The 25809-nt window shown below is 38.4% G+C and overlaps 1 protein-coding gene across 2 annotated transcripts in view; it reads right to left on the reverse strand.

Moving 5' to 3' along the window:
• The window catches only part of SASH1 (SAM and SH3 domain containing 1), a 137934-nt gene extending 112864 nt beyond the window's left edge, over positions 1–25070 (reverse strand). For both annotated transcript variants that reach the window (XM_063308796.1, XM_063308788.1), the window contains exons 1-2: positions 24817–25070; positions 2329–2457 (exon numbers count right to left, since the gene is read on the reverse strand). In XM_063308796.1, the coding sequence (XP_063164866.1) occupies positions 2329–2457; positions 24817–24939 (252 nt within the window). In that variant the 5' untranslated portion in view covers positions 24940–25070. The remainder of the gene's footprint in view (positions 1–2328; positions 2458–24816) is intronic.
• Between the last annotated feature and the right edge of the window lie 739 nt (positions 25071–25809).

Genomic DNA, 25809 nt, shown 5'->3' on the forward strand with positions numbered 1-25809 from the left:
AAGAATACTATGACTCAAGCAACAATTAAAGGCCTGTCACACACACAGTGATTTATAATAATGCTGCACTCTCTTTCAGAGCGACACAAAATAAGTAAGATGTTCAATTTAGGAGAGTTAAGTCATACTGCACGCTTTACCTGACAGACCAATTGAAAACACACCGCCACACACAAACACACACACAAAACTTGGATCTACTATTGCTCTGATTAGTGATGCTTGCTGTTAAACTCCTTGCTTCACTGCCTCGCAATCACCACTGGAACTAAATAGTACCATCAAACCCGAGTTTAATTTAGCGTGGACTAGAAATTATGCTTCAGAATTTGTGATTAATTCTTCTGCCACAGAAGGTCTAGAGGACAGTATATTGGACTTATATCAAAAATCCTTTTTCTACAGCAGAGGCAGAACATTCTGAAGTGGTCATTTTGGAGGCCAGGATAGAAAAGATTCTGGTGATGACTCCCATGAGAGGGAAAAGTACTCTTCCCCATTTTTGAGGATGACAAGCCAGAAAGAACACTCAAATATATAACATTTGAAAAGGTGGGAGGACAGCAGAGATATGTTTGTGGGTTGCAAATACTGAAGGGGGCCCAATGATTATCTCCTTTTTTCTGATAATACCTTGGTGGGCTGGATGCCCTATCTCCACTGTAGAAAAAGGACCTTCAGGTAAATTTCAATCTACTATTTTTCTACAACAGAGCCAGGGCCTTTTGAAGTGGGACATATTCAGAACTGTCCCTGAGGGAGGATCCTTGCCTAGAGGGCCCTAGACTTTGTTGCAAACTCTTCTCCTGACAAAAGATGCTCCAACTGAGGTGTAAGAAGGACATGGAGGACCACATGGCAGCCCTATAGGAAAACATTAGTGTTGTGGGAAACTGAGGTAGCTACATTTCTAGTGGAGTGACCCTCAATCCCCTGTAGATAAGTTTGTTTCAAGTTTCAAAGGCTAGTTTGAAACAAGTCTTTATCTACCTGGCAATCACTATGAGCTGCCAAAAGAAACTAGAAACTGTGAAATCCTCTGTTTAGGTCAGGTAGAGCTAAATGTTCAGATTATGCCAATCCTTCTTTAACTTAGATCTGGGGCTAGGGCAGAATGGAGGGAGAATCACTTTCTGGCCCTAATGAAAGACTGAATTCACCTTAGCAATGAAGGCTGAGAGTAGCTGCAGGGTGATGATGGCTGGCTGGATGATGCAGAACTCCTTCTGGGAAGAGAATATGCCTATTTATGATACTACCTTGGCTATCAGAAATGTTACCTTCTATCTCAGGTGCTCTAAGGATATGTGTAGGTGATTGAATGGAGCCAGGTGTGGATGAATGGAGCCAGGTGTGGATGAAATACAAGCTGGAGATCCCATGATGAATGCTGGTAGATGTTTAGTGGCCTTAGTAGAGAGGCCCCTCTTATATACTGTATCTCTTGATGTGAAGATGTAAGACTTATTCCACAGTACTAGGACTGAGGAATGGGCTGAAAACTGTATATAGAGGATGCTTGGTAGTAGTCCTCTGTCAAAGTCCTGAGCAAAGCTAGCCACATTAGTTTGTAAATATAGCTGGCAGAAGGTCTTTTGGATGCTGGGTTTTACTCAATGGTTTTACTATCATATTCCAGGCTAATGAGGTGGAGGAACTTAACATCCTTGTACATACCTGTGACTAGCTGGGATCCAGATTACTGAAGACATTTGTTGCCTCTGCTTAGGGAAAGGATACAACTAAGGATGCCATTTGCATGTTAAATTTCCTTGACTTTAAGAAAGTGGAAAAGCCGCTGCTGTATAATATATTTTTAGCATTCATTCATTCATTCATTCATTTATAAACCAGAAGAGCAAGACACAAAAACAAGACAAAACAAAATAAAATAGAATAAAGCAAAGCAAAGCAAACAAAATGAAAAAGGGCTCCATGGTCATCCTATGCTCAAGGCCTAGGAGAACAACCAGATCTTCAATAATTTCCTGAATAAATAAGGGTGGGAGCCACATTAATCTCTGGGGGAAGATCATTCCAGAGGGCAGGAATGGCAACATAATAGGAACTCTTCCTGAGTCCTGCAAACTAGCAGTCTTGCTTGCACTTTTAGTCAGGGCTGAACAACAGTAAGGGGGGGAAATCCAGTGTTTCTAGAAGATTACTCACATGAAATATTATCAAAGTATTACTTAAAGCTATGTTCTTAGATAAAATGAAATGCATGACTAACCTAGAGTACCTATTTAAAGACACAAGATTGGACATTCCTGAGTTCTTAAAATGTGTGCTTAGTTTGCAAATGAGCAGTCTTCCTCATCAGCTTACCATATCAAGGTCTTGGGATACTCTTCGTTTACGCAGCTCTTCCATCCTTTCACACACATCGGTAAAACAGGTATTATAGTAATCTGCATACTGTTGAGCCAGATCATCAATGTTGCCCAATGACCCATCCTACAGAAAAATACAGAAGGAACAGAGTGTAATGATTAAACCATTCTTAGTAAATTTAAAGACATTAATGTAGTTACACAATGGAGACGGCACCTCAATAATGCTAAAAAAAGCAGTGAGGATACAAGAAATCCCTATAAACTTCAAAATGATACATTATCAAGATAACATTAGATAATGAGGCTGTGCAATGCTTTAGCTTCAGTCTCCAAAAGGTGCTTCAGAGCATACAGGAGCGGGAACACAGCACCTTAAAGTAGCTTGGTCTTCTCCCAGACTTGCTCAATTCCCCTTCACAGCTCTTTAGGGCAGTCAATTGCCTGTCCTGTCAATTGGTACCCTTTTGCCTTGTTCACTTGGTTTACACAATTCCAAACATTCCAAATAATGTCCATTTGAAAGTAAGATTTCTTTTTGGATTAATCTCATATACACAAAAAGCCCACAGTTACCACTCCTTATTGATGTACCAAATTTTATTTGTAATTAAGCCAACATGATTCAGCCATGTGATAAATCTAAATTGGAATTAAATGCAATATATTAAACAATGTAGCTTATACATGTACATAAGACTGCAAACTAAATCTCTACAATATTTAAATTGTAGTTTGACTTAGGAACTGTCACCAGGATTCACAAAAGAATATCAGACTGTAATTCTTCATCTTTTCAGATTCTTAACTTCGAAATGGTTGCAAACAGACTCTTCCTTTCAAATCCACTAATATTATTTCACTGGGAAAGACCTTTTCTAGAAAGCATAGTTCATCCTTCATTTGATCCAAGTAAGTTACTGTCTAATAAAAGAAACTTTAAAATTAGGTTATCAACTCCTACATACATTTTCACAGCATGGTTATTATGGCTCAAGAGAGGAAATAAATCATAAAGAAAAAAAATAACATTTTAAGAGGGGAGAATGGAACATTTAATAAAAGTAAACTATCTATAACATTTCAGGTCAATACTTGACCAACATTTTCTTCTGAGATTGGCTTGTGCACTGGAACACTCCCTTCTTATAAATATAAATGCTTCAGATTTTTTGGTGAAATAATTACACGTACATTATATGATGAATTGGTATGAAATTCCCACAGAATTAGTCTGATAACATGTGGATATCAGAAACATCCATCATGATCCATATGACTGAAATGAATAACAAAGACAAGTCATAATAATCTACTGGTTACTAAGCTAGATTTATTGGTTATTGCACATCAGCATGATGAATATGCTGCATTATTTGTAACTGATATTAATAATAACACAGAGCAACAGCTCATTAAATGCTTTGAATTAAGTAAATGAAATAAACCTCATGAGAAAAAAGTATTCAGCTCAAAATGTTGTTTGGTAATACTTTTCTAGTTTTAAGTTCATTTATGTAACTTTTTTTTTAAACTGTAAGTCATCACGCAAAGTTAGCCTGGCCTTTGAATTTTATACTGTTTTATAAAAGCTGTGTAATTCTACACTGGAACAAATATGGTGGTTTGACAGGATGAGAGCAGCAGGTAATACATATACAGAAATAATGTTGATATTGTAAGGTAGCTGGTGGTTTTTGTGGGGTGAGGGGGGTGGGACAAAGAAAATAAAGCTGGACCACAGACTTTATAAAATAAGAAAGTTTTTTTTATAGAAGACCTAACATGTCCTTTATGTTGTTAGTTTTCCTCCTTGAAGTGTTCACTGAAAACAGTTAATTCAAAGAATAAGAATCTAAGAACTCTGATTAACAGTATTTATTAGAAGGAAGGGTAAGATTACACACACAAATTCCAACAAGTACTCTTCTTTCAAATGAGACATCTATATGTAATCAATTTAGGGAAGCAAAACTTTTTTGATACATGTTGCTGGAAGCTTGCCTCTTTTGTGAAGGCAAGGTAAGTCTGCATCTGTTACATGTGTTGGTAACAATCAGCCTGAAGTAACACTTATAGTTCTGGTGTCACTGTTTTGTTGAACTAAGGCAGCCTTTTAGAAACTGGTGTGCTTCAGATGTGCTGAGACTACGGACCCAGAATTCACATACAGAATGGTAATAGAATTCTTTCAACAGAGTTGGAAGGCATCTGACTGTGGATGACTGAACTAAAATGAACAAGAGAGAAATACTAGCCTTCCATGCATACAAATATCCCTGTGGATATCCACAGAAGTGTGCCCAAGAAACCTGAAGGAAAAAAACTTAGGGGTAAAACTCAACAATATTTCTCCTGACTGGAAGTAACTTTCCAGTTATGAAGCCCAATCACCTGTTCAGCATGGAAATCCAAATTAAAACATTCCTGACAGGTGTCTGTCCAATTTTTGCTTGAAAACACCTAGTAAAGTGGAGCTTGCAACATTCCTTGCTAATCGGTTTTATTGTCCAATGGCTCTTACTCTCTGGAAGTTTTTTCAATATTCTACTGGAACCTGTCTTTCTGTAACTTAAGACCTGTATCCTGCACTTTGTTGTAGGAGAAGATAAATTTTGACTTTTCTTTGTGTAACAGATTTCTGTTTTTATTTTTTCCAGGCCTATTTGGAACACACTCTCTAATGTTTCCTATTCTAATAGATGTTCCTAGAATTAATTCAGGGTGTATTCAGAACTTATGAATGGTCATGACCTAACCTTTGCAACCAGGATTCAGTTCCTCTAACTTACCAACAATCTGGTAGGTAACACTATTTCTTGGATCTGCTGGCAATTTGACTACAAGTATTTCCTTAGCTAGTTCAATCATTGCTTGGACTAAGGGAATGAAAACATTAACCTCCTAAATCGCAGCAGGTAAAGAAAATAAAAATGTAGATTGGAAAAACTAATCCTTACCTTCAAAGAGTACCTGGAAAATACAGACAGGGTGTTCAATGTATGAAATATTTCACATACTCAGCTCTGGCTATTTGCAGATAAATAAACAGAGGAAGACAGACACCATTTGTGCTAACCTGAGACACAAGCGTTACTGTGTGGAAGGCCATTGCAAGCATCAGCAATTTATCTACAGAACTTCAAAATAATTAGAAGAGGCAGCCATGAAGAACTATGCAGTATATGCACATGTAACATCTTTGATTTGGATGTTATGGCTGGGACGGAGGAGATCGCTGATGCAAGCTATGTAGTGTTTCAACAAAATTATCCCACAAGCTTCATGTTACTGAAGATCTGTAGAGATTATTCCAGCATCAGAAACAGTTTCCGTCGATCACAGGTCCTAATGGAACCATAATGTCTGACATACCTGATATACTTAAAGTTACATAATGGTCTAGCTTTCTCCAATTTGGCATTTATCAGTCATGCTGGGATTACTGTTACCAGGTTTTTCAGCCAATATTGCTGGCTGGCTGAAAATTCAAGCAGTTTTCATCTGGCATTGGAGATTGCCAGATGGTCAAAGGATGGAATTACCTATTTAAAACATCTGTCTTTTTTAGTGATCATATTTCACTTGTCCTCTCTGGGCTTGGCAATGATTCAAGTAATCCTCCAACTTCCCACCATATTTCTGAGGCAGTCTGACGTTCAGCATATAAGCCTCTCCCACCCATCCCTCCAATCACAGGGCCCCTTAAAGACTTCCTGATTGAGGGTGAATGCAGTGGGGACAAGCAGGAATCCTGGTAGAGGATGGAGAATTTTGTCATTTTTTTGGCCACTCCCCCTGGTGAACAAAAAAAAGTAAAACCTTTTGCAGATGATTAAGGCACTGGAGCAGCAATAGACACATGGATCTTACAGTGCTTTCTCCATTAACCCACCATGCTTCTATACTAGATGAGGAGAAGGTTCACCTACAACATGCCTAGCACAGAAACACAGATGGCTTTCAGTGGAGAGAAGGACTGGTCTTTTCCTCTGCTGCCAGAACCATTACATCTTCATTGGCAGAGAGGTGGCGAAGGTTAGAAATATAACAGACTGCTGGGAGAGGACCAATTGGCAGCTCCAAGCCACCAACAGAAATGATGCTATCCGGATACAGAAAACAGCTCTGGATCACCCCAGATGCCCAGTTTTATTTTTCCTTAGTTCATTAAAAGGGACGCGGTGGCGCTGCGGGTTAAACCGCTGAGCTGTCGATCGGAAGGTCGGCGGTTCGAAACCGCGCAGCGGGGTGAGCTCCCGTTGCTCGTCCCAGCTTCTGCACACCAAGCAGTTCGAAAACATGCAAATGTGAGTAGATTAATTGGTACCGCTTCGGCGGGAAGGTAACGGCGTTCCGTGAGTCATGCTGGCCACATGACCCGGAAGTGTCCTATGGACAATGCCGGCTCCAAGGCTTTGAAACGGAGATGAGCACCGCCCCCTAGAGTCGGACACGACTGGACTTTACGTCAAGGGAAACCTTTACCTTTACCTTAGTTCATTAAAATAATGTACTCACAGATTCCTCAAACACACACAGAATTACAACAGATCAATTGTAATACATTTTATAATATTCTATAAGCATTATAAAAATGCAACAGTTTGTAATAAAATACAATGTAGTAAAACATTGTATTTATAAGTAAAACACAATGTAGAGCCACTTTGGTATAGCAGTTAAGGCACAGGCTAGAAACTGGGAGACCATGAGTTCCAGTCTCACCTTAGGCACAAAGCCAACTGGGTGACCTTGGGCCATTCATTCTCTCTCAGCCCCAGGAAGGAGGCAATGGCAAACCACTTCTGAAATATTACCAAGAAAACTGCAGGGACTTGTCCAGGCAGTCGCCAGGAATCAGCACAGACTTGAAGGCAACCCCCCCACCAACCAATATAGTTTAAAAGTGTGCCCACATACTCCATTAATGAGGACTTTTACCAGTCTTCCCCTATTCTACTACAGTAACAGAGATGAGAATGGGACAGGAATGTCTCAGTTATACCAGCTTGTTTCATCCATTGTCAAGCCTAGAACTGTTGTTCTAAGAAAGTAGAAAAAGTAGTTTATGAAAGGGAGAAATTGCATTATTTAGAATTAGGAAGATTAAGGGAAAAATACAATGAAATGTTAAATATTTTTTGTTTCTAGGCACTTTTCCATATGCTTGCCAATTCATATACTACATCAGTTGGCTTAGAACAAAATACTAAATATTCTTGGTTTAAAATCACTATTATTGCTTATATACATACTGTATATGCTTATATACATAGTATATGTGATGTGAAAGGTCCCTTGTGCAAGCACCGAATCATGTCTGACCCTTTGGGGGGACACCGCTTTCATAACATTTTCTTGGCAGGCAATAGCGGGGTGGTTTGCCATTGCCTTCCCCAGTCGTCACCTTCCCCAGCAAGCGGGGACCTCATTTTACCAACCTTGGAAGGATGGAAGGCTGAGTCGACCTGAGCCGGCTACCCAAGAATCCAGCTTCCGCTGGGATCGAACTCGGGTCGTGGGGAAAGTTTTCGGTTGCAATACTGCCGCCTACCACTCTGCGCCACACGAGGCATATACATACTGTATACCCATATCAATATCTTGTTTCTAATTGTATTCTATACAATATAGTCTGTTATATATAAAATGGTAGGAAATTCTGCTCCTCAACCTCAATGACCTTCCTGGAAATTGTAGCTCTGAAATCTGAAATCAAGATCATATTTCAGAAATGTTATAAAGCAAGCAAACAGTGGGAAATAATGTAAAAATTATGAATGGTGTAGAGAGGGAAATATTTGTCCATCTGCCACTGAAACAAATGATTTCAGAGAAATGCTTCTTCACAATTATCCTACTGATTTGATGATTAGACACATTCATGATTAAGTTTATCAAATAGCTACAGGGCATATTAGTAGTAACTATTTAGAGCATCAGTGTAGAAAAGCAGCCCAGTTTTGAATATCAGATACTGAGGAAAAATAACAGAAAGTGATGGTCTTCAGGTCTTATTTTGTTACATATTAGTGGAAGATCTGTGAAATATTTAAAGGCAGATCCATATATAATTTATTTTTTACTGACATCCTACCTTTCTTCCTCTGAAAGTTCAAATGTTGTACATGATATTGCCCTCCAGGATTATCCTCAGAACAACTCAGAGCAACTCCATCATATTTTAAGTGCCTTAAGAGTTTTTAAGAAAACTCACCTCTTCACCCAGGCCTTCCTGTTATAAATGCTGGAAGAATATCCCCCCTGCTTTTTAATTAATGTTCTGTAGTTTATTTAATATTGATTTATATTGATTTAATGTATTGTTTATTATGTATTCCACTGTTGCCTTTATTGTAAACCAGTTAGAGATGCTTCAGCTAGGAAATGGTATATAAATTCTGTAAGGTAACTTACACTGAAAAATCATGACTGACTAAAAAGTCCCTATTGAGCATTATGGCTAGTAGAGGTTTAATCTTGATTTCCCCACCATCAGCCCAATGTATTAACCACTACACCACATTGGTTAATGCATTGTAATGTTCCAGCATGGCAATTACCAGGACATGGATGTCATTATATAGAAGGATCCACAACTGGTCCACCTGCACTCTCAGGGGAAAAGCTTTACCTACTTTGCTGCAGGATTCAGCCATGCACAAAGCTGCCATTGGGCTAGCTATTCCATTACTGCTAGAGTTCTAGTTCATAGTCATTCTATTGTATATGACTTTGGTGAAATTTCCATATAACAGTAACAAAAAAGTCATAAAATACAAATCCAATTATAGAAAGTGCAAGATGCTCATATGTTTACAGGATATCTCATTTTATGACTTCAGTGCACTTCTTGATTTTTCTAGTTTCAAGGTTCACTGGTTTTGCTAATAACCTGGCCTTCAACTACATGGAAAAATTGTCTCTATAATATTAAGCAACAGTGAGTATGGCTTTTAGGTGTACTGTGATTATTTTATTATTTTAACAATGTCCATAAGCACTGAAGCAGTATTTTCTTTTAATTCTAGGTTGTACTGCATCAAAGACCTTCAAGTGCTAGAGCCCTAGTCAATAATGTCAGCAAAGCTATCTTTAAAAAAAAAAGGCCAAAATGGTAGCAGTTAGAGAAGCATGAATGTTCTCATTACACAGCAAATGAATTGGCAGTTGCTTAGACAATGAGACATTGTTGTTTCTTACATTCTACACAGACTACGCTAAGAACATTTTAAAATAGACCATTTTTAAAAGAACTTTTATCAGACCAGGAATAGAAATAAATTACTCCTTTTTATTTTTTTTTCTTTGATCCCATTGCAACAACAAGTAATTTAATCATACTATGATCACATCTTGGCAACCTTACAATCCCATGGAACTAGTCAGGTTCTATAGGTGCATGTGTGTATTTATGGGAAAGGGAATTATATATGATACAAAAAACATATTACCATTTTCCAGACAGGCAGCACTTCAATATGACTAGTATTATATTTATTTATTTATTTATTTATTTATTCATTCATTCATTCATTCTTCATTCATTAAATTTATATGGCTGCCCATCTCAAGTACATGAATTATTTTACAAAAAATTAGTTATGATTGGTAAATTTATCAATTAAAGCTTTTCTTTCCTACTAAATCCCACCTTCAGTTGGTCTCCAAGGGATTCTGAAGATAATCAGACATGTAAGATTTATGGGCCAAAAAACCGTAACAGCCTTATTACAAATGAAGAGGAATATTTTCATCAGATACTTTCCCCAATAATCAGTTTTTAATTTTATTTTTTATCCTGCCTTTATTATTTTTACAAATAACTCAAGGCAGGGAACATACCTAATACCCCTTCCTCTTCCTATTTTCCCCACAACAACAACCCTGTGAGGTGAGTTGGGCTGAGAGAGAGTGGCTGGTCCAAGGTCACCCAGCCAGCTTTCATGCCTAAGGCAGGATTAGAACTCACAATTTCCTGGTTTCTAGCCCAGTACCTTAACCACTAGACCAAACTGGCTCTCTTTAAAACAGTCTTGAAATGACAGCATTCATCCAATATGGCTCAGCGATCTGGATAAAGCTCAGCCTGAACATCCAGAATTGAGATTAAATTTAGGGAATGAAGCTAGAAATATAGTTAAACCTCAATTTAATGGTCTATTGGTGATGAAGAAGTGTCGGTTAAATCGTAATTTGGTTAAATGCAGTAAATTGATGCCAACTATATCAATTGTATGGACTGTTCAGAAACAATGGACTTTACTTGGGGGTGAGATCTGAGCGAAAAAAAAAACACCTGTCCATTTTATCAAAGTCACCTGGAAGTCTAGAGAATCAACATTTTACTGAATAGAAAGATCTGTTGTATCCTTAGGAAGCACAGATACTCCAGCACTTAACCAAAAGCATCACATGGGTAGGGCTTTTCCTTCAAAGGATACTGATGGTTAGAAACCCTGTGCCTAATCTCTACCCAAGCTTAGAGTATTTCATTCCTTCAGTGACATATATGGGCAAGTTTCATTTTGAGAAGCTTACTGTTAGCCCGGCCCTGCTTAATTTTTGCTACTGATCCTTCACTTGTATTTAAAATTGGAGTAAAGTCACTTGATAGTACTTGTGTACGCTTAAAGCAAATTGGGTTTCCAGGAGGAAAGTAAAAAGCTGACACACTTTCATTTATCCACAACTGTTCAGATATGTATATAGCCCTGTGAGGACACATTAGGCATAAGTCCTGTGATGACAGTCACATGCACACTTAACCTTCATAATCTGACATCACACTACATAAATTCTGCAAACTAAGCCTTTGCAGAAATGCCATGTCATGAATTACACCTATACAGTGGGTGTATGGGTGTGCATGGGGTTATACATGTGATTCCAAAAATGAAAGGCAAGGCCTCCATGCAAACAAATATTCCACTGTTTTGGTAGATGCTGGGTGAACTGAGGAGGTTAAGCTGCACGAATAGAGAGAAGCAATACTGCACGTTTTTGCCCAGGCCTTATGTTAGTACCAATCTTTGAATTGTACTATCTTGCATTATGCTTATTTTGGGAACACTGTAGCCTTTCTACACTTTTGTAATCTAGTTTTCTTTCATTCATTCATTCCTTTCATAGCAAAACAAATGAACGAAGAAACTCCTCACATGTAAGCGCCATAGCGCTGGGAATTGGCTCTTTACTGTCTCAGCCAGGCGCAAAGAGGCCTGCACACAATAACTATTTTCTTTTGAACCATAATACAGTTACCAGGGGGTTCAAGCTCATTTAATTAAACCAAGTCCAATCACTCTCCTGTGGGCTTTAAACTGTGCATACCCATTTAAATATTATTTAGATGTGTATCTTCTAAGTACAGGGGACTGCACAGAGCTTCATGTTTCTGTCAATTATGGGTATCAGCATGCTAACGAAAGGTTTATCTCTTGCCAGTTTATAAGCCTTTCCACAACTGGATGTGCTATGTTTATGCCCATATTGCTTCATCATTGCCAAAATACCCCTTAATGAAGCAAAACAGCCTGCTTTTTCAAGTAAATAGGATTTAATATCTCACTCTACTTGCCAGCAGAAAGCCATGTTACAGTGGCTGTTTTGAAATATGCAACACAATGGCCCTAACTCACCTAAGGTTTTAAATGGTTGCCGTGGTCAACAAAGAGATAGACAAGCATACAAATAAAACAGTGAGCCCTGAGATGATAGGGCTCTGTCCCTTCCTTGTAATGCTGCCTGTAATTACTTTTAATATTTTGATTATATTTATTAATGTATTTCTTATATACAAACCAGTCTGAAAATGAATATTAAAGGACAATACAGAAGTTGCTTCAATAAATTAAAAGAAAATGCTGATTTGGAAGCATTTCATTGTGTTCAATTTTTGTTAGCTGGTTCTGGTAAGTGATAACATTCTTTCCTCAATCACCTTCTAAAATAATTCTGTACAATTTCATAATAATCCTTGTTCAATATAAGCTGAAAGATGGCTGTATATGGTTAAACATTTTATTGTCAATGTAAAAAACCTTGTAAAAAGGTAGGAAGCCTGCTTGGAACCTTAATAGATAGGCCAGGCTGACAGCTGAACCAGTGGTCCAATGCTCTGGTATGTACATCTGTCATTCAAACTGCAAAGGCAGGCAAAAAAGATACTTGCAGCACAGCTGAGGGACCTACTGTGGATTCTTTTATTATGATTATTACATCTGTATTGTTTATTTATGGAGCTAATTCTTCAATCCGTGGAAAAGATTATCACAAATTATCACAAGGATCTCAAATATAGGTTCATTTTGGGAATGTAGACATGGACAACTACATTTATGTCAAAGGGGTAACATTTCAGATCCAGCATTTTGAACTACATTGAAGAGTTTGGAATCTGGACTATGAGCATATTCATATAAATATGACTTCCAGAACTTTTCTGCATACTTAATCTTTCAAGTTTTGTAGTTATACATAATTCAAGCACCCTATTTTCTGATGATACCCTCTCTTAACATTTCTTTTGAGATATTAATAAAGCTACTCTATGCTTGTAATGAACATGTAATGCTTAATCTATAAAAGCATGCCACAAATATCCAAGTTTACTCAACCATAATAAAATTATAATAAATCGTTTGAGAATGTATCCACTTCTAACAATACAATTAGGTATTGTATTTACTTTCAGTAATACAATTATGTATATTCTCATTTAGTAGTTGTTAAATCAAAGGATTCTAATCAGAACAAAAGAAAAGATGCTACTCCAAATCCAAGAAATTAAGCCAAAATAGATATAAACTCACATCTGGACCAAGCATTGTATTTTGGAAATACAGTTTATGCTCCTGACCTTATTACAAATATTTAGCTTTAAAATACAAGCTTTTTAAAGCCAATCTGTTCAAAGTGAAATATGTTTTAATATAGTTCTGCCATTTTTAAAATTGTTTCATTATTGGGAGGGTCTCAAAGATTTTTTTAAAGCATATCCTCTTTTCCTTTCATCAGACACTTCTGTCATTCTGGTTTGTTAAAATCTTATGACCAGCTGTTTCTAGGGTATTAAAACAATTTTGGAGTTTTCTGACATTAAATCAAGATACATGTATCTCAGGAACACTTTTACCTGCATTAACCCTCCTATCAGATCTTCCACTTCTTTCCAACAGTGATTGGTTGCGATGAGGTACTTGCATGAGATCTGAAACAGGTACAGAGCTCTCCAGATTTTTTCTTACTTTTTATTCACTTAAAAGGCAACAAGAAGCAATTTCAGCCAACCTTTATCAGAACTGTCAAGGAGTGTCACTTTACTAGCTTCAAGCCTTACAAAGTGTTCTGCATTCTTTTGTGAATAGTTCCCATTCCTAATAGCCTGACACAGCCTGATCCAATAATACCAAACAAGCATTTTTTTCTGCTCTCTGACTTGTAACCTCAGAAAAACTTTAAGTGAGCATATCATAGCCAATCAAGTTAATATATATATGTGTACCTAACTTTCCCCCCCCTTTTTTTGCTAAATATTAGAACTATTCTTATCTAGATTTAAGAAAAGGGTTTAAAGAATTTAGTGACAAGCTTTCCATCTCTCTCAGTCAGATAAATCGTGTGCTGGCCTGGATCTAGCTGATCACTCTAGCTTTGATCTTCTTTATTTCATCAATCTTTTGCCACACCTCCATGCCTTCTGCATTGGTACAATAGGTCCAACAATGCCTTTCCTTTTTTGTGAGTCTTCCTCTTGGTTCTACCCTAAAAAACTTCATAGACTTCACCCTATTCGGCAATAGAGGAGGCTTCAGCAGGACAGAAAACTGATCAATCTATTTTGGGATCACAAACCACTCTTTCTCTGGATTAAGATCAATAAGCAATGTTCAACAGCCACAAGAACCAAGTACCTTCTAGCCACTGTAGCTGTTATGAGTACGGATCGTGAGCAGGAGGGGGCCCCTATCCAGGGTGGAAAACACATGTGTAGTTTAGAGGCTTTGAACTGTCCTTCAAAGAAACTCAGAGCAGACCCGCCTTGAGATTTGGGGTTTATTTGTCTGGGTTTCCCACAGTCCTTCAGTTTGGTAGGATTTTTGTCTACTAGAGCAGTTAATAAACACTAGAGACTAATTCCTTGTCTCAGCATGGTTTTTTTGCTTAAGTCAGGACAGTAACACCTTTTATACAGGTAGCATCATCATGTCCATGACCAAGCTTCTTACCAGAATTCTCTCTGATATTCACAAGTTATGCTTCCCCCCTTTTGCCATCTTCATATCTGCTGCCTCTCGCCTCCCATTAAGCTCTATGTCCTATGAGAATCTAAAGAAATCTTCTATTTCCGACTGCTTTATCAGCAAAGCATAGCAACAATATGTTACTATAGAGCTTGTTCTGATGTCTGCAGGAATGCATGGCTATATTTGAAGGGCTAGTGGAGAGTTACTGTAGGTTTATTAGGACATATCTATAAAATACATTACATCTCTAGAGTCATTTTTTTCCACACCACCCTTGCTAATATTTGCAACAATGTAATCAATAACTGTATTGAGACACTTTTCCATCATCCCCTACACACATGCAATCGCTCATACTTCACCTTCCCCTATACGAATATATACTGTACATGTAATTCTTAGTGTCCTTTCTTTAGTATGAAGGGATCAGCTGTGCCCTCTTCCTGTATCTTTACTCTTTCCCTCTGTTTTTTAATCCCATCTCTCCAACAGGAAAAAAAAAACATTATTCTACAGGTAAAGCATGCTCTTTTTCTTAAGTGCCCTGCCCATTGGCTCATATTTGCTGAAACCCTCATGAGATATTATACAGTTTGAAGATCTGAATCCAGATACTTCAATTTTACTATAGGGATTTTTTTTTTCAAAACTTGTTTCTCCAAGGAAAAAAATAAATGCTGAGATTTTTACTTTCTCGACCCAGATCCTAAAATTAGTTTACTGGTGTAAATTGAAGTGTGTACTTCAATTCCCAGAATGCTGGCTAGGGAATTCTGGGAGTTGAAATTCACACATCTTAAAGTTGCTGAGGTTGAGAAACACTGGTCTAAGATACCTATGATTAATTCTATATTTATAGTTTTAATTTAAATTAAGACATGTATAATTAAAATTTTATAAACAGTATACAGTAATATTATGATACTTTTCATGTCCTTACAGTAATAAGTTTATGTGTGATATGAAATCCAATCCTTACAGGGCACAGTAATCTCTGCAGCATACAGTAGAACTAAAAACATTCTTAGTACTGTATTGTGCTGCATTGGTTTTATTTTTTTCCCATACATTTCTGAGAATGATTCTAGAATAAAATGGAAAACCACCAAGGTTTTGCTTCATGGCTTCAGTGTTTTTAGCTTCCTACTTCTCAAGTAAGTTAATAGGCAAAGGAACTTGAGGACCACAACAGAGCTAGGAATGATCACAGGTTCTGATCTTCCTGGGAAGCATTTACAACTAGGCCAATTCAAGCAGAATTAACAGCAGTAGGGAGAGGTGAGGAAAGATGGCATAATGAAGGACGCTAAAGCAGCCAGTAGTCCTTCTACTACAGGCAATCCCAAATGGTTCTTCATAAGATGAAGAGTTAAAAAAAACTCTAATTGTTGTGCACCCTTCCTGGTGTTTGCTCTTTCCTGTAGTTCACAGTTTTCACAAGAACCAAGTAACTTCTGGAGAAGCCTACATATGGCATAAGGTCAATATCAAGCTCCTAATATTCAGAGGTACATGCCACTGAATATGAAACATCTGTTACTGGTAAAAGACATGTCTATAGACAGTAGTATGCAAGAATTACTTGATGTGTTCAGCTGAAAGAAGATATAGTGGAAAGGGCTTAGCAGAGAGAGAGACTTTATGTAATTCTTTTTAGAAGACATCGGTTGCTACCAGATATCAGCTAAATTTCAAGTGGCACTCTCTGCTTTCAAGCTGTTCAGTACAAAGGAAACTAGAAAACTTCTGGTTGTGATAACAGTGGGTAGCGATGCAGCTTAATTATTCTGGCAGCAGGTTTCTACACAGGTAAGGTCATGAACATAGAAACAAGAGAAAGAAATTACTAAGGTTTCAGCAGTGCTGTTGGGTAATGTTAGAACAGCCTGCACAAGTAAGGGAAGAACAGTTTTGTGCCCCTGCAAGTGTGCTCCCTTGCTGTTGGCACTGCTGCACAAAGAAGCTAATTTTCTGGCCTTCCCTGATGGAATTTCACAATTCTGTAGAATGATCAAATAATATAACCCTTACATTTAATATCAAGAGGGTTATTTTTTCCATAAAATTTATAGCAACCAGTTTGTTTTTCTAACGTCTTTCATATGTGTGAAAAATATTTTAAACCGTACATAAAACTATGTTCTCAGTACAGTGATTCTTTTTAACAACCTATTGAAACAGCAACTACTTAAGTACAGTACATACCCTATTCTATAGTAAGCTTTTTTTGTTTGTTTGTTTTAAAGAAAAAGGCATTAGGAAACATAAACCAGACCATTATCAAAGATTGAGGTTGTTAAGCCTAAGTGACAGAGGGACATTTGATGAAGGCATTTTTATTATGCAATATGACTCTAAAGGAAACCACTGTATCCAAAAGTTATCTCATTCAGCTGCCCAGCTCTATAAAGAGATTAGTAGAGCCTTGAAAATAAGGGTTACAGAGGAGGTCACACACTCCCTGCATCAAATACTTCTCTCCTCCTCTCTCTGATTCAGCTTCAGAACTTGGAGAACTAAGAGAGAAAAAGTTTACACAGCAACAGAAAGGTATGTACCTGCAAGGCTTCTTTGGTTCACCTCAGTTGAGCAACTAAGCATCTAAATGTAAAGCTGGCTGAGCAGAAGTAGATGCAACACTTTATACAGTATTAAGAAACAAGAGTGAAGATGCAGTAAGCTATGAAGTGAAGGAAAAACAGGTGAAACCCAACCACAGCCCTCATCCCTGACCTCCAGGAATGACTTATTAGGAATAAAAGGCCCTCAAAAGGAAAAGGGAACTCAAAATCTTGCCACGTATGGGCAGAATGCCAAGCACAACCCTCTGGATGCCAATACATTTATGCTAGTTTTCTCTACTAAAGACCACACTTTTGTTGAAAAGCAGCTAACAAAAAAATTCCATGTTATATTTTAACAGCAGTCATTAAGTTTAGCGCTAAACATTTCAGCATCAGGCTCTCCCAAATTTATAAAAATAGTACTGGCCATTTATCAGGTTCTAATTTCAAAAAAATATGATTTTGTATTTAAAACTTAATTCAAACATAGTAAGGCAATAAACCTCTTTCTAGAAATTCAATCAGTACTCAGGAGCTAGCAGCAGATGAGTCAAGGACAAGGCTCAGATAGAGAAGTTGTTTTTGTTACAGATACAAGTAGCCCAAATAATGACTAAGATCAGTTAACTGGAAAATCTAGCAAACTGTTATATTTTATATAACAGCCCCAGAGTTTGAATCCTCTGACTCTTTCTCCCACTTTTATGTGGTAACCAACTTCTTGCTAGATATTTCTCAGCCTTGGATGGGAAGGACACCTGCATCATGTTTTGATAATAGTCTTATCTGGCCTCAGGTTCTTTGCTTCTGGCCTTGGCAGCTTTGATGTTCACAAACTTAAAGCTTTCTTTCCAACAAGATTACTTTCCTGGTGGTCTACTTATTGTTCAGGTACACCACTGTAACTTGTATGGTTTGTGACTTTAATTTTTCTCCAAGGCACTCAGATAGTCTTGGATTCAAGGTTAAAGAAATGTTGGCTTAATTGACGCTAACGTTGATTCTTCTGTGGATCTTGTCATGCTGTTGATTTTTTAAAAATAAAACTAAGCTTGCTTCATCACTCAAATATTTTCCTGGATCTTATATTAACATGCCTATACAGAAGTTGATTCTGGCATCAATCCATTATTTAAAAAAAGCAAAGTGGGTGCTCTGGGATTAAAAAAAATCGATCTTATTCTTAAAAAGTATGAGTAGATATACTGTATCACATGCCATCTTATTTGCACCAATATTATTATTTCAGGTTCAAAAGTATATATGTACAGTATGCAGATTCTTAAATTATTGGTTTAGTTTTCTCTGCTGCTCCAATTAACCAGATGCTGAATAGTTTACAACTCCTACATGTTGTATAGTAGCTTGCAAAAATGTAGACACTCCTGTTCAAATCCAAAAAAGAACAGAAGCTGACATGACACAAAGTTAAGTACATCTTTCTACAAAGTATTTATTTATTATATCCCACCTTTATTATTTTATAAATAACTCAAGGTGCTGAACACACCTCATACTCCTTCCTCCTATTTTCCCCACAACGACAACCCTGTGAGGTGGGTTGGGCTGAGAGAGAGTGACTGGCCAAAGGTCACCCATCTGGCTTTCATGCCTCAGATGGGACTAGAACTCTGTCTCCTGGTTTCTAGCCCGTTGCCTTAACCACTAGACCAAACTGGATCTCTATGAGACCAAACTGGCTCTCTCGTTGCATGTATAGTTACTATTTAAGTGTGGTGTTTTACTAATTCAAAATAAAATTAATTCCAATGAATTCAGTGTTACCTTTTTTTAACTGCAAAGTTGTTAATAATGCATTAAAAAAACCCAACTGTCTCATTAGATCTGCAATTAACTAGGAGACAATTCCACAGGTGAACAAATACTTTGACTCGTCTAACCTCTCAGGCTGTGATTGTTGTTCTGTCGCCCTTCAACAGCCACTGGCTCTTCTAAGCAGCTGTCTGAACATTAGAAAATGAAGATAATTCACTCTTAAAAAGCCAGGGAAGTTTATTTAAAACAACAAAAACAAAACAAAAAAACCTCTAAATACTTCCAGCTAGCAATTTCCAACTCGTACTTTCAACTCTGAGAAAGACTGTTAAGAAATGGATGTTACATGGAACCGTTGAAGTCAAAACAAGATCTGGAAGAACAAGAAAAATCTCTGCTAGAACTGTCCCTGGATTATTCATATCTATACAAAAGAAACCACAGTTCCCTACAAACAACCTGCTGAGAAGGTGATACTGGAGTAGTTGTCCACAGGCAGACAATAAGCATTGCTTATACAACCATGAACTGCATGGAACAGTTGTCATAAAGATTTTTGGTCACAAAAATACTTGCCTAAAATATGCAAAAGAAAACCTCGATGAAACTTAAACTTGTGGAACCAAATGTTTGGAATGGTGAAACAAAAACGTGTTTAGTCACAATCACATAAGATACCTTTGGAGAAAAGAACACCTTGCCAACCATGAAGCCTAGGGCTTCCTCTAATGGGCTTTAGAGCTATATAGCAGCCAGTCGTCCAGGAAATATTGTACAGGGGGAAGGATGAATGCATTCAACTAGCATCACTTACAAGCTAGTATGCACAGGCAGGGAAGAAACTGAAGCTGAAAAGAGGATGGCTATTTGAACAAGACAACAATCTGAAATGTACTTTCAAATCAGCCATGAAGAACTTACAGAAAAGAAAGACACAGACTTTGGAATGGCCTTCACAGTCCTCAGACACGAATATTATTGAAAATTGGTGGAGAGAACTCAAACCTACAGAGGTGAAAAAGGTTTGCAAGGAAGACAGTGAAAAATCCCAAAATCAAACTACTCTTGGCCAACTATAGGAACCAGGTGGAAGCTGTTATTTCTGTCAAAGGAGGTATTACAAAGTGTTGACTGAGTGTCCAAATGTTTGCACCTGCCATACTCACTTGTTTCTGGTTCTGTAGACAAGTGCACATAAATACTAAATCTGCATTCATATGTGGAGAAAGGTGTAATGTTTAACTTTCTATTACTGAGAGCTTTTGTCAGTCGAAATAGACAATTTGACTAGAGGAGCTAAACTTTTGAATGGGACTATAAGCTGATGTTATTCATCTTTACAGTGATGAACTATTGTGGTTAAATATTGTTGGCAACTACCAACATGTACTTACATGTACTTTTCATTGATTTAATATATTCACAACATAAAACAGTTTATCCAACTGGAGGACTGTATTTTTCAGAGGAGGAAGACTACCTCCTTCTCTGAAAAACATAGAATTTACAGCTTATACAAAAATGATGTATCTTCCAGATGCTCATTCAAACATAAGTATTTAAATTTTAAAGATTTTTTTTATAATGAAGGTGAGGCAAATTTATAAACATTTAACACCTAAAGGATTTTTTGTCTAGCACTTCTGTATGGTTTGGTCCTGTTCCAATGTCTAATAAAAAGTTATTTTTTTCCAGGAAAATGTTAAATAAAAAAGGAAAGATAAATACATTATTCCTTCCTGAAATGACTAGAATTCTTTCTTTCAGATAACCAAAAAGTGACAAAATAGTATATGAACCTCCATATTTTACTGAATTCTGTCAGACTACATAATAGATTACAAAAAAATACTAGGTTTTTTTAAAAGAGAAATTAAATGTTTAACATTTTTTAAAATTAAACCAGACATTATTTTTCTATATTTTGCAATGTATTGTTTCATTTATGCATAATCGCAAGTGTGCAAGAAATTTGAATCTTCTCCGTTATAATGTTAACATTAGCCTGAAGTATGTGAATGAATCATTTTGGTACAGTTAAGTATGACATATAATGGACAGGCTTGCGGGATCATTATTTGAAACACTTCATTTAACACAATATTGGCCTTCTAAATGCTCCTTAAATCTTTACATTTCTGAGATTGTGGACAAAGCAAACTTTTCTTCATTAGTACTAAACAGTTACAGCATTATGAAACGAAGTGCCTACCTATCCTACATTGTACACGTATGGACATGCACATACACACACAACCCCAGATTGTAATTAGCGTAAAACTGTGAGAAAAGGGGTTTTGAACCCAATGAATTCTACTGTTGCCCTAACTAGAACTAGGAAAGCCACTCTTACATGCTTAGACTATAGTGTAGTAAATAGTGTAGAAATATTTCCTGAGGTTAATTAGAAAGAACAAGTAACATGACAGGATAGTCATTTCCAGTTCAGCAAATACAATTCAGCAAATACTTCCTGCAGTATTTGTTAGTTGTTGTGGGAGTGGCATCAGAGTAATTTTTCCGGGCATCATAACTATGATGTGAGTTGGATATGGTTCTCTTTCATTAACATGATAGAATAATTGGCTAATTGTTATTATCGATATTACACAATAAAAAGAATTATTAGTGAAAGAAGAAAAACCAGTTGTGGCAGAATCTGACCTATTAACGATCCAGTTTAGTAGGACTTGATTTAAATAAAAAAGCTTGTGAAACATGTCACAAGACAAATTTATACTTACGAAATCCCAGGGATACTAGTGAATAATGTATATGGATAGTGAATTATTCTGATAATAAATATTTCAAGGCAGTAACACACTATTCAGATAGGAGTGAAAGCATGATGTCATTTCCTAAAAAAACAATAGTATAACATTTTTTTCCTGCAAGTCTGATTTCCGAAATATTTCCATGCCATTTTTGTTTACTGGCGGAAACTTCCTGTACAGATAACTTTTTGTAATTTAGGGCTTCAAGAATCTGATTATCAGACCTCATAAAGCTGTACAATTAAGATCCTCATTCCACAGAAATGACTCCAGAATATAAATGGCAATGTGCACTTTGCTTTCTCTTCTCTGTCTTGCAAGGAGGCTGAACAGGCCAAATTGCCATTGGAAAAAACAACATTGTATTTTCAAATGTTATATATTCCCCTTCTGTATATTATTATTATGATGTATTATCTACACATAAGATTCCACAGTCCAAAACTTCCAGAAGTAGAATATGACACTATCAATAATATTACAATAATTTATATGCTAACTATATCCCGGCTTCAGGGGTTTCTGAAGGTTTTCAGACATAATTGGATGTATACAAACCTATTGAAAAGTATCCTTGTTTTTCCAAAATCCAGTCTGATTATGCCCTACATGGAATAAAAGGTTGTTTCTAATATCTGAAACACTGACTTGCTCAAATAATGCCCACAGTTATGCCCACCACCACCAAAGATTGACTTGTTTACATTTAACAAGGAAAATCTTGGCTTCTAGATATTGACGGTACATGAAATAAGACTTCAGATGTCAGGACTGACTGTAGCACCCCTTTGAGCAAGGTATTTTTTGTTTGTTTTTTCGGGGATTTTTTGGAAACTTCAAGTGGTGAAATGGTTGCCTTAAACCTCGCAGAGGCTGAAGGTTTAATCCCTTAGCGCCTCCTCCCTAAATTGAATGCTGGTTTCACCACTTTTGAAGGATAGCCCTTGCCATGCCATACAATGCCTGGTACAGTCCTTAATCTGAAAAAAAGTTGTGCGCTCCTGACCTACAGGCTAGTCCACCCATATCCCTTGGAGTAGCTCATCCTGCATGGTTGTTTGCCACCCCCCATCTCTCTGAAGACAACCTTCCGTAACATCAGTAGGGATAGCAACTGATGGACTGCTGCATTATTTTTGTCAGCCTAGAAGCTCTCATAAAGACTACTGCATCCACTTGTTTCTCAAGTTAAAAACACTTCAGACTGGCTGCTCAGTTATTCCCTCATTATGACGCCAGAATCATCCACACCACTGATTCTTCAAGCTGAATTCCCAGCTATAGGTGGCAGTTTCACTGTAGCGACTGTACTAGAAAATTGGCAGGCTTTTCTTTGCTACATTAACCTTCTTCATACACCTAGTTTAAATCAGTTTGTCTCACCCAGTTTAACTCACCCTGCACATTCCCTCCATTCAACACATTATTGAAACGTGTCAGAAAATGCACTCAGGGGAGGCTCTGGGCTAACTTTACTTCTATTAAAAAGGGGTGGGGGTGGAGTGGGGGGAAGCAAGCAAATTCCAACCTAGTTGACATAGCCCATTATGCTAATTAATATATGAAGGATGTAATATTAGAGAATGAAGGAGGGTGTGTGGTTTTTTTGGCTTGTTTCCTATTTGTACCTTCTCTTACCTTTATCCATTCTACCTCTACACATATTTTTTAGTTTTCTTTCTTTCTTTTTCTTTCCACTTTCCTAGCAGTGAATGATAAGGAAGTATGCCTCTTAGCAAAAGTTCTGTTAAACAAACTGACACTAAGCATAGGAGAGAGATGAACACAATTAGTACATACTGCTTTTTGAAAATAACCTTTAAAGCTACTAATAACTGCACAATCAATTGATAAAGTTCTAGACGAACATCACACAGTTTAAGGGATAAGCCTGTAGGCGATTATCGTCTCTTGCTGTCTTCCCTGCTATAGGCATATTTAAACATATTAAACAGCGCTATATTTTAAAAGAACAATCACATTACCAGATTTTAATATACTAAAACTTTACTGGTTTTTTTCCCTTTTAATTTGTCTAAAGAAATTCAGAAAGAGCGATGAAAGGGGATGGAAAAATAAGTGACTTGTTTCTTAGAACAATTTATTTTAAAACTTAAAAATCAGGTGCTGGCAAGTCAGGCTTGACCCCTGGTGACTGCACAGAGTTACAAACGTTTTGAAGTAAACTGGAAATAGTGGGTTTCCTTCCAATCTCTAGGGAGCACTGCTGATCATTCAGAATGGCAGGGGTCACAAGAATAAATTCTAGCCTAACAATGGGCACAGTTTAGAAAAGAACACCTGACTGTACTTTAGAATAAAAATGTATCGTTTGTGTTCGAATTTCAGCAATTCCCATCTGATCCTAGCTTGCCAGTCAGTGGTTAGAAGTTGAAGAGTTAAGTATTCCAACAGCTAGCTCTGCCCCTACTTCGCAACTAATGCTTAACCTAATTAAATTCGGGGCATGTATAGCGTAGCTGAACATTTTAGATCCACCGCAGCTATTGAATTATTGAACCTCAGGGGAGGGAGGAAGAGATCGGCAACATGAAAGCAGTATTAGACACGTTTGGCTTCCCTCGTACTCCATAATCAAGTGCTTTATGAAGACCTGACGAATCACTCTATGACACCCCCCCAACACTTTTTTCTTTTCTTTTCTTTTTAATGCTGGCACAAAGCTGAAATCAATCAATTAATTAAATCAATCAATTAATTAATTAATGCTTTCAGCCCATAAATTTAACCCCCCAAAACCGTCCCCTGCCACTGTAAAACAAGAACGGGGATTCAGAGACCAAAACAAAACAAACACCAGGACCCCGCCCGACACCCTCCTGGGCGGGTTGCGCAAGCGAAGCAGGGTCAGGGTAGCCGAGGAGAAGCATCAGCATACAAAGCAAGAGGTGCGCCTTCTAGTCAAACGTTTTCCACAAGGGCTCACCGCCCGGTCCAGATCCCACCAGCCCCCTCCGCCAGCAAGGCGACTCTTCGGACTCTCCGCTGGGAGCCCTTGGTACATTTTGTTCCAAAGAGCCCTCTTTCGAAGAGGATGCCAAAGCCACCAGCGCGCCACCCCGGTCACCTTTCCCGTCTCCGTGGAGCAGCCACTCACCAAGATCCCCATGACATCCGTCCAGAGCCTGGAGAAACTCTCGGGCACGCTGCTGCTGCTGCCGCCGCCGCTCGCGCCCGCCTGGGACTCCGCGCCCGAGGCTTGCTCCTCTTCCTCCTCCATCGCCCGGTTTCTGTCAGCGAGTGGGGCTCAACACGCGAGCCTCGCACAGGAGCGCGGCGCTGGCCGAGGGCGACCCCGCAGCCTCAAATCCTCTCGTCTGGCCGCCAGTCCAGCCCTCCTAGCCCGTCCTTCTGGCCTCCAGCATGCCGCCTCGTCCTTCCCTGGCTCTCCCTCCCCGCCGGGACGCTCCGCAAGAGAAGGTGGGAGGCTGTGGGGCCCTTTGGGAACGCCGCTGGATTCGGGCTCAGCTCTCCTTCGAGCGCCAGAGATCTTCCATGCCCCGCACAAACTTTGCCTACTTGCCGCGGCAAAGCAACAGGATGGCAGAGCCAAGCGAGGCGCAACCACGTTCTTTCTGTGGGGGTGGTCGAGGAAGCCCTGCTCGAGTGTTCAGGAGGAAAGATGGGGGTCCCTTCCTTCTTCCCCCGAGCACAAAAGGCGTCTGGACAGAAAAAGCGTAGCGAGATTCTCCCAGCTCAACCTGGGAACCGGCTAGGTGTTAAGGCTCAACTTGTCGAGACCTCTCGCTTTCTGCCCTTCTCCCAACATGGACTCTCCCAGCTCCACATGACTGCTAGTTCGGGCTCCCTCTCGGAGAAAGCTTTTAGCAACAAAAGGTGCTCTGATGTCAGCCTCTTTGCATGGCAATGAGCCGCAGACAGGCGAACAAATATTCTGGTGAAAGAGCAGAGCCGCTGAAGGCTCTGATTGTCCAAGGTTCCAATCGCATTCCCGCGATCTTTACTTAGCCAGCGCCGCTGGGAGAGTTAATGGTTAAGCCAAGCCAGCCTCCCACATAGGTTTCAGACGTGCACACCTTCGCTTCGCTTTCCAGGACGCCTCTTGTCTAAGTCTGCCTAGGTTGTTTTC

This window comes from Candoia aspera, chromosome 1 (assembly GCF_035149785.1).
Source record: "Candoia aspera isolate rCanAsp1 chromosome 1, rCanAsp1.hap2, whole genome shotgun sequence".
Classification (NCBI taxonomy): Eukaryota; Metazoa; Chordata; class Lepidosauria; order Squamata; family Boidae; genus Candoia; species Candoia aspera.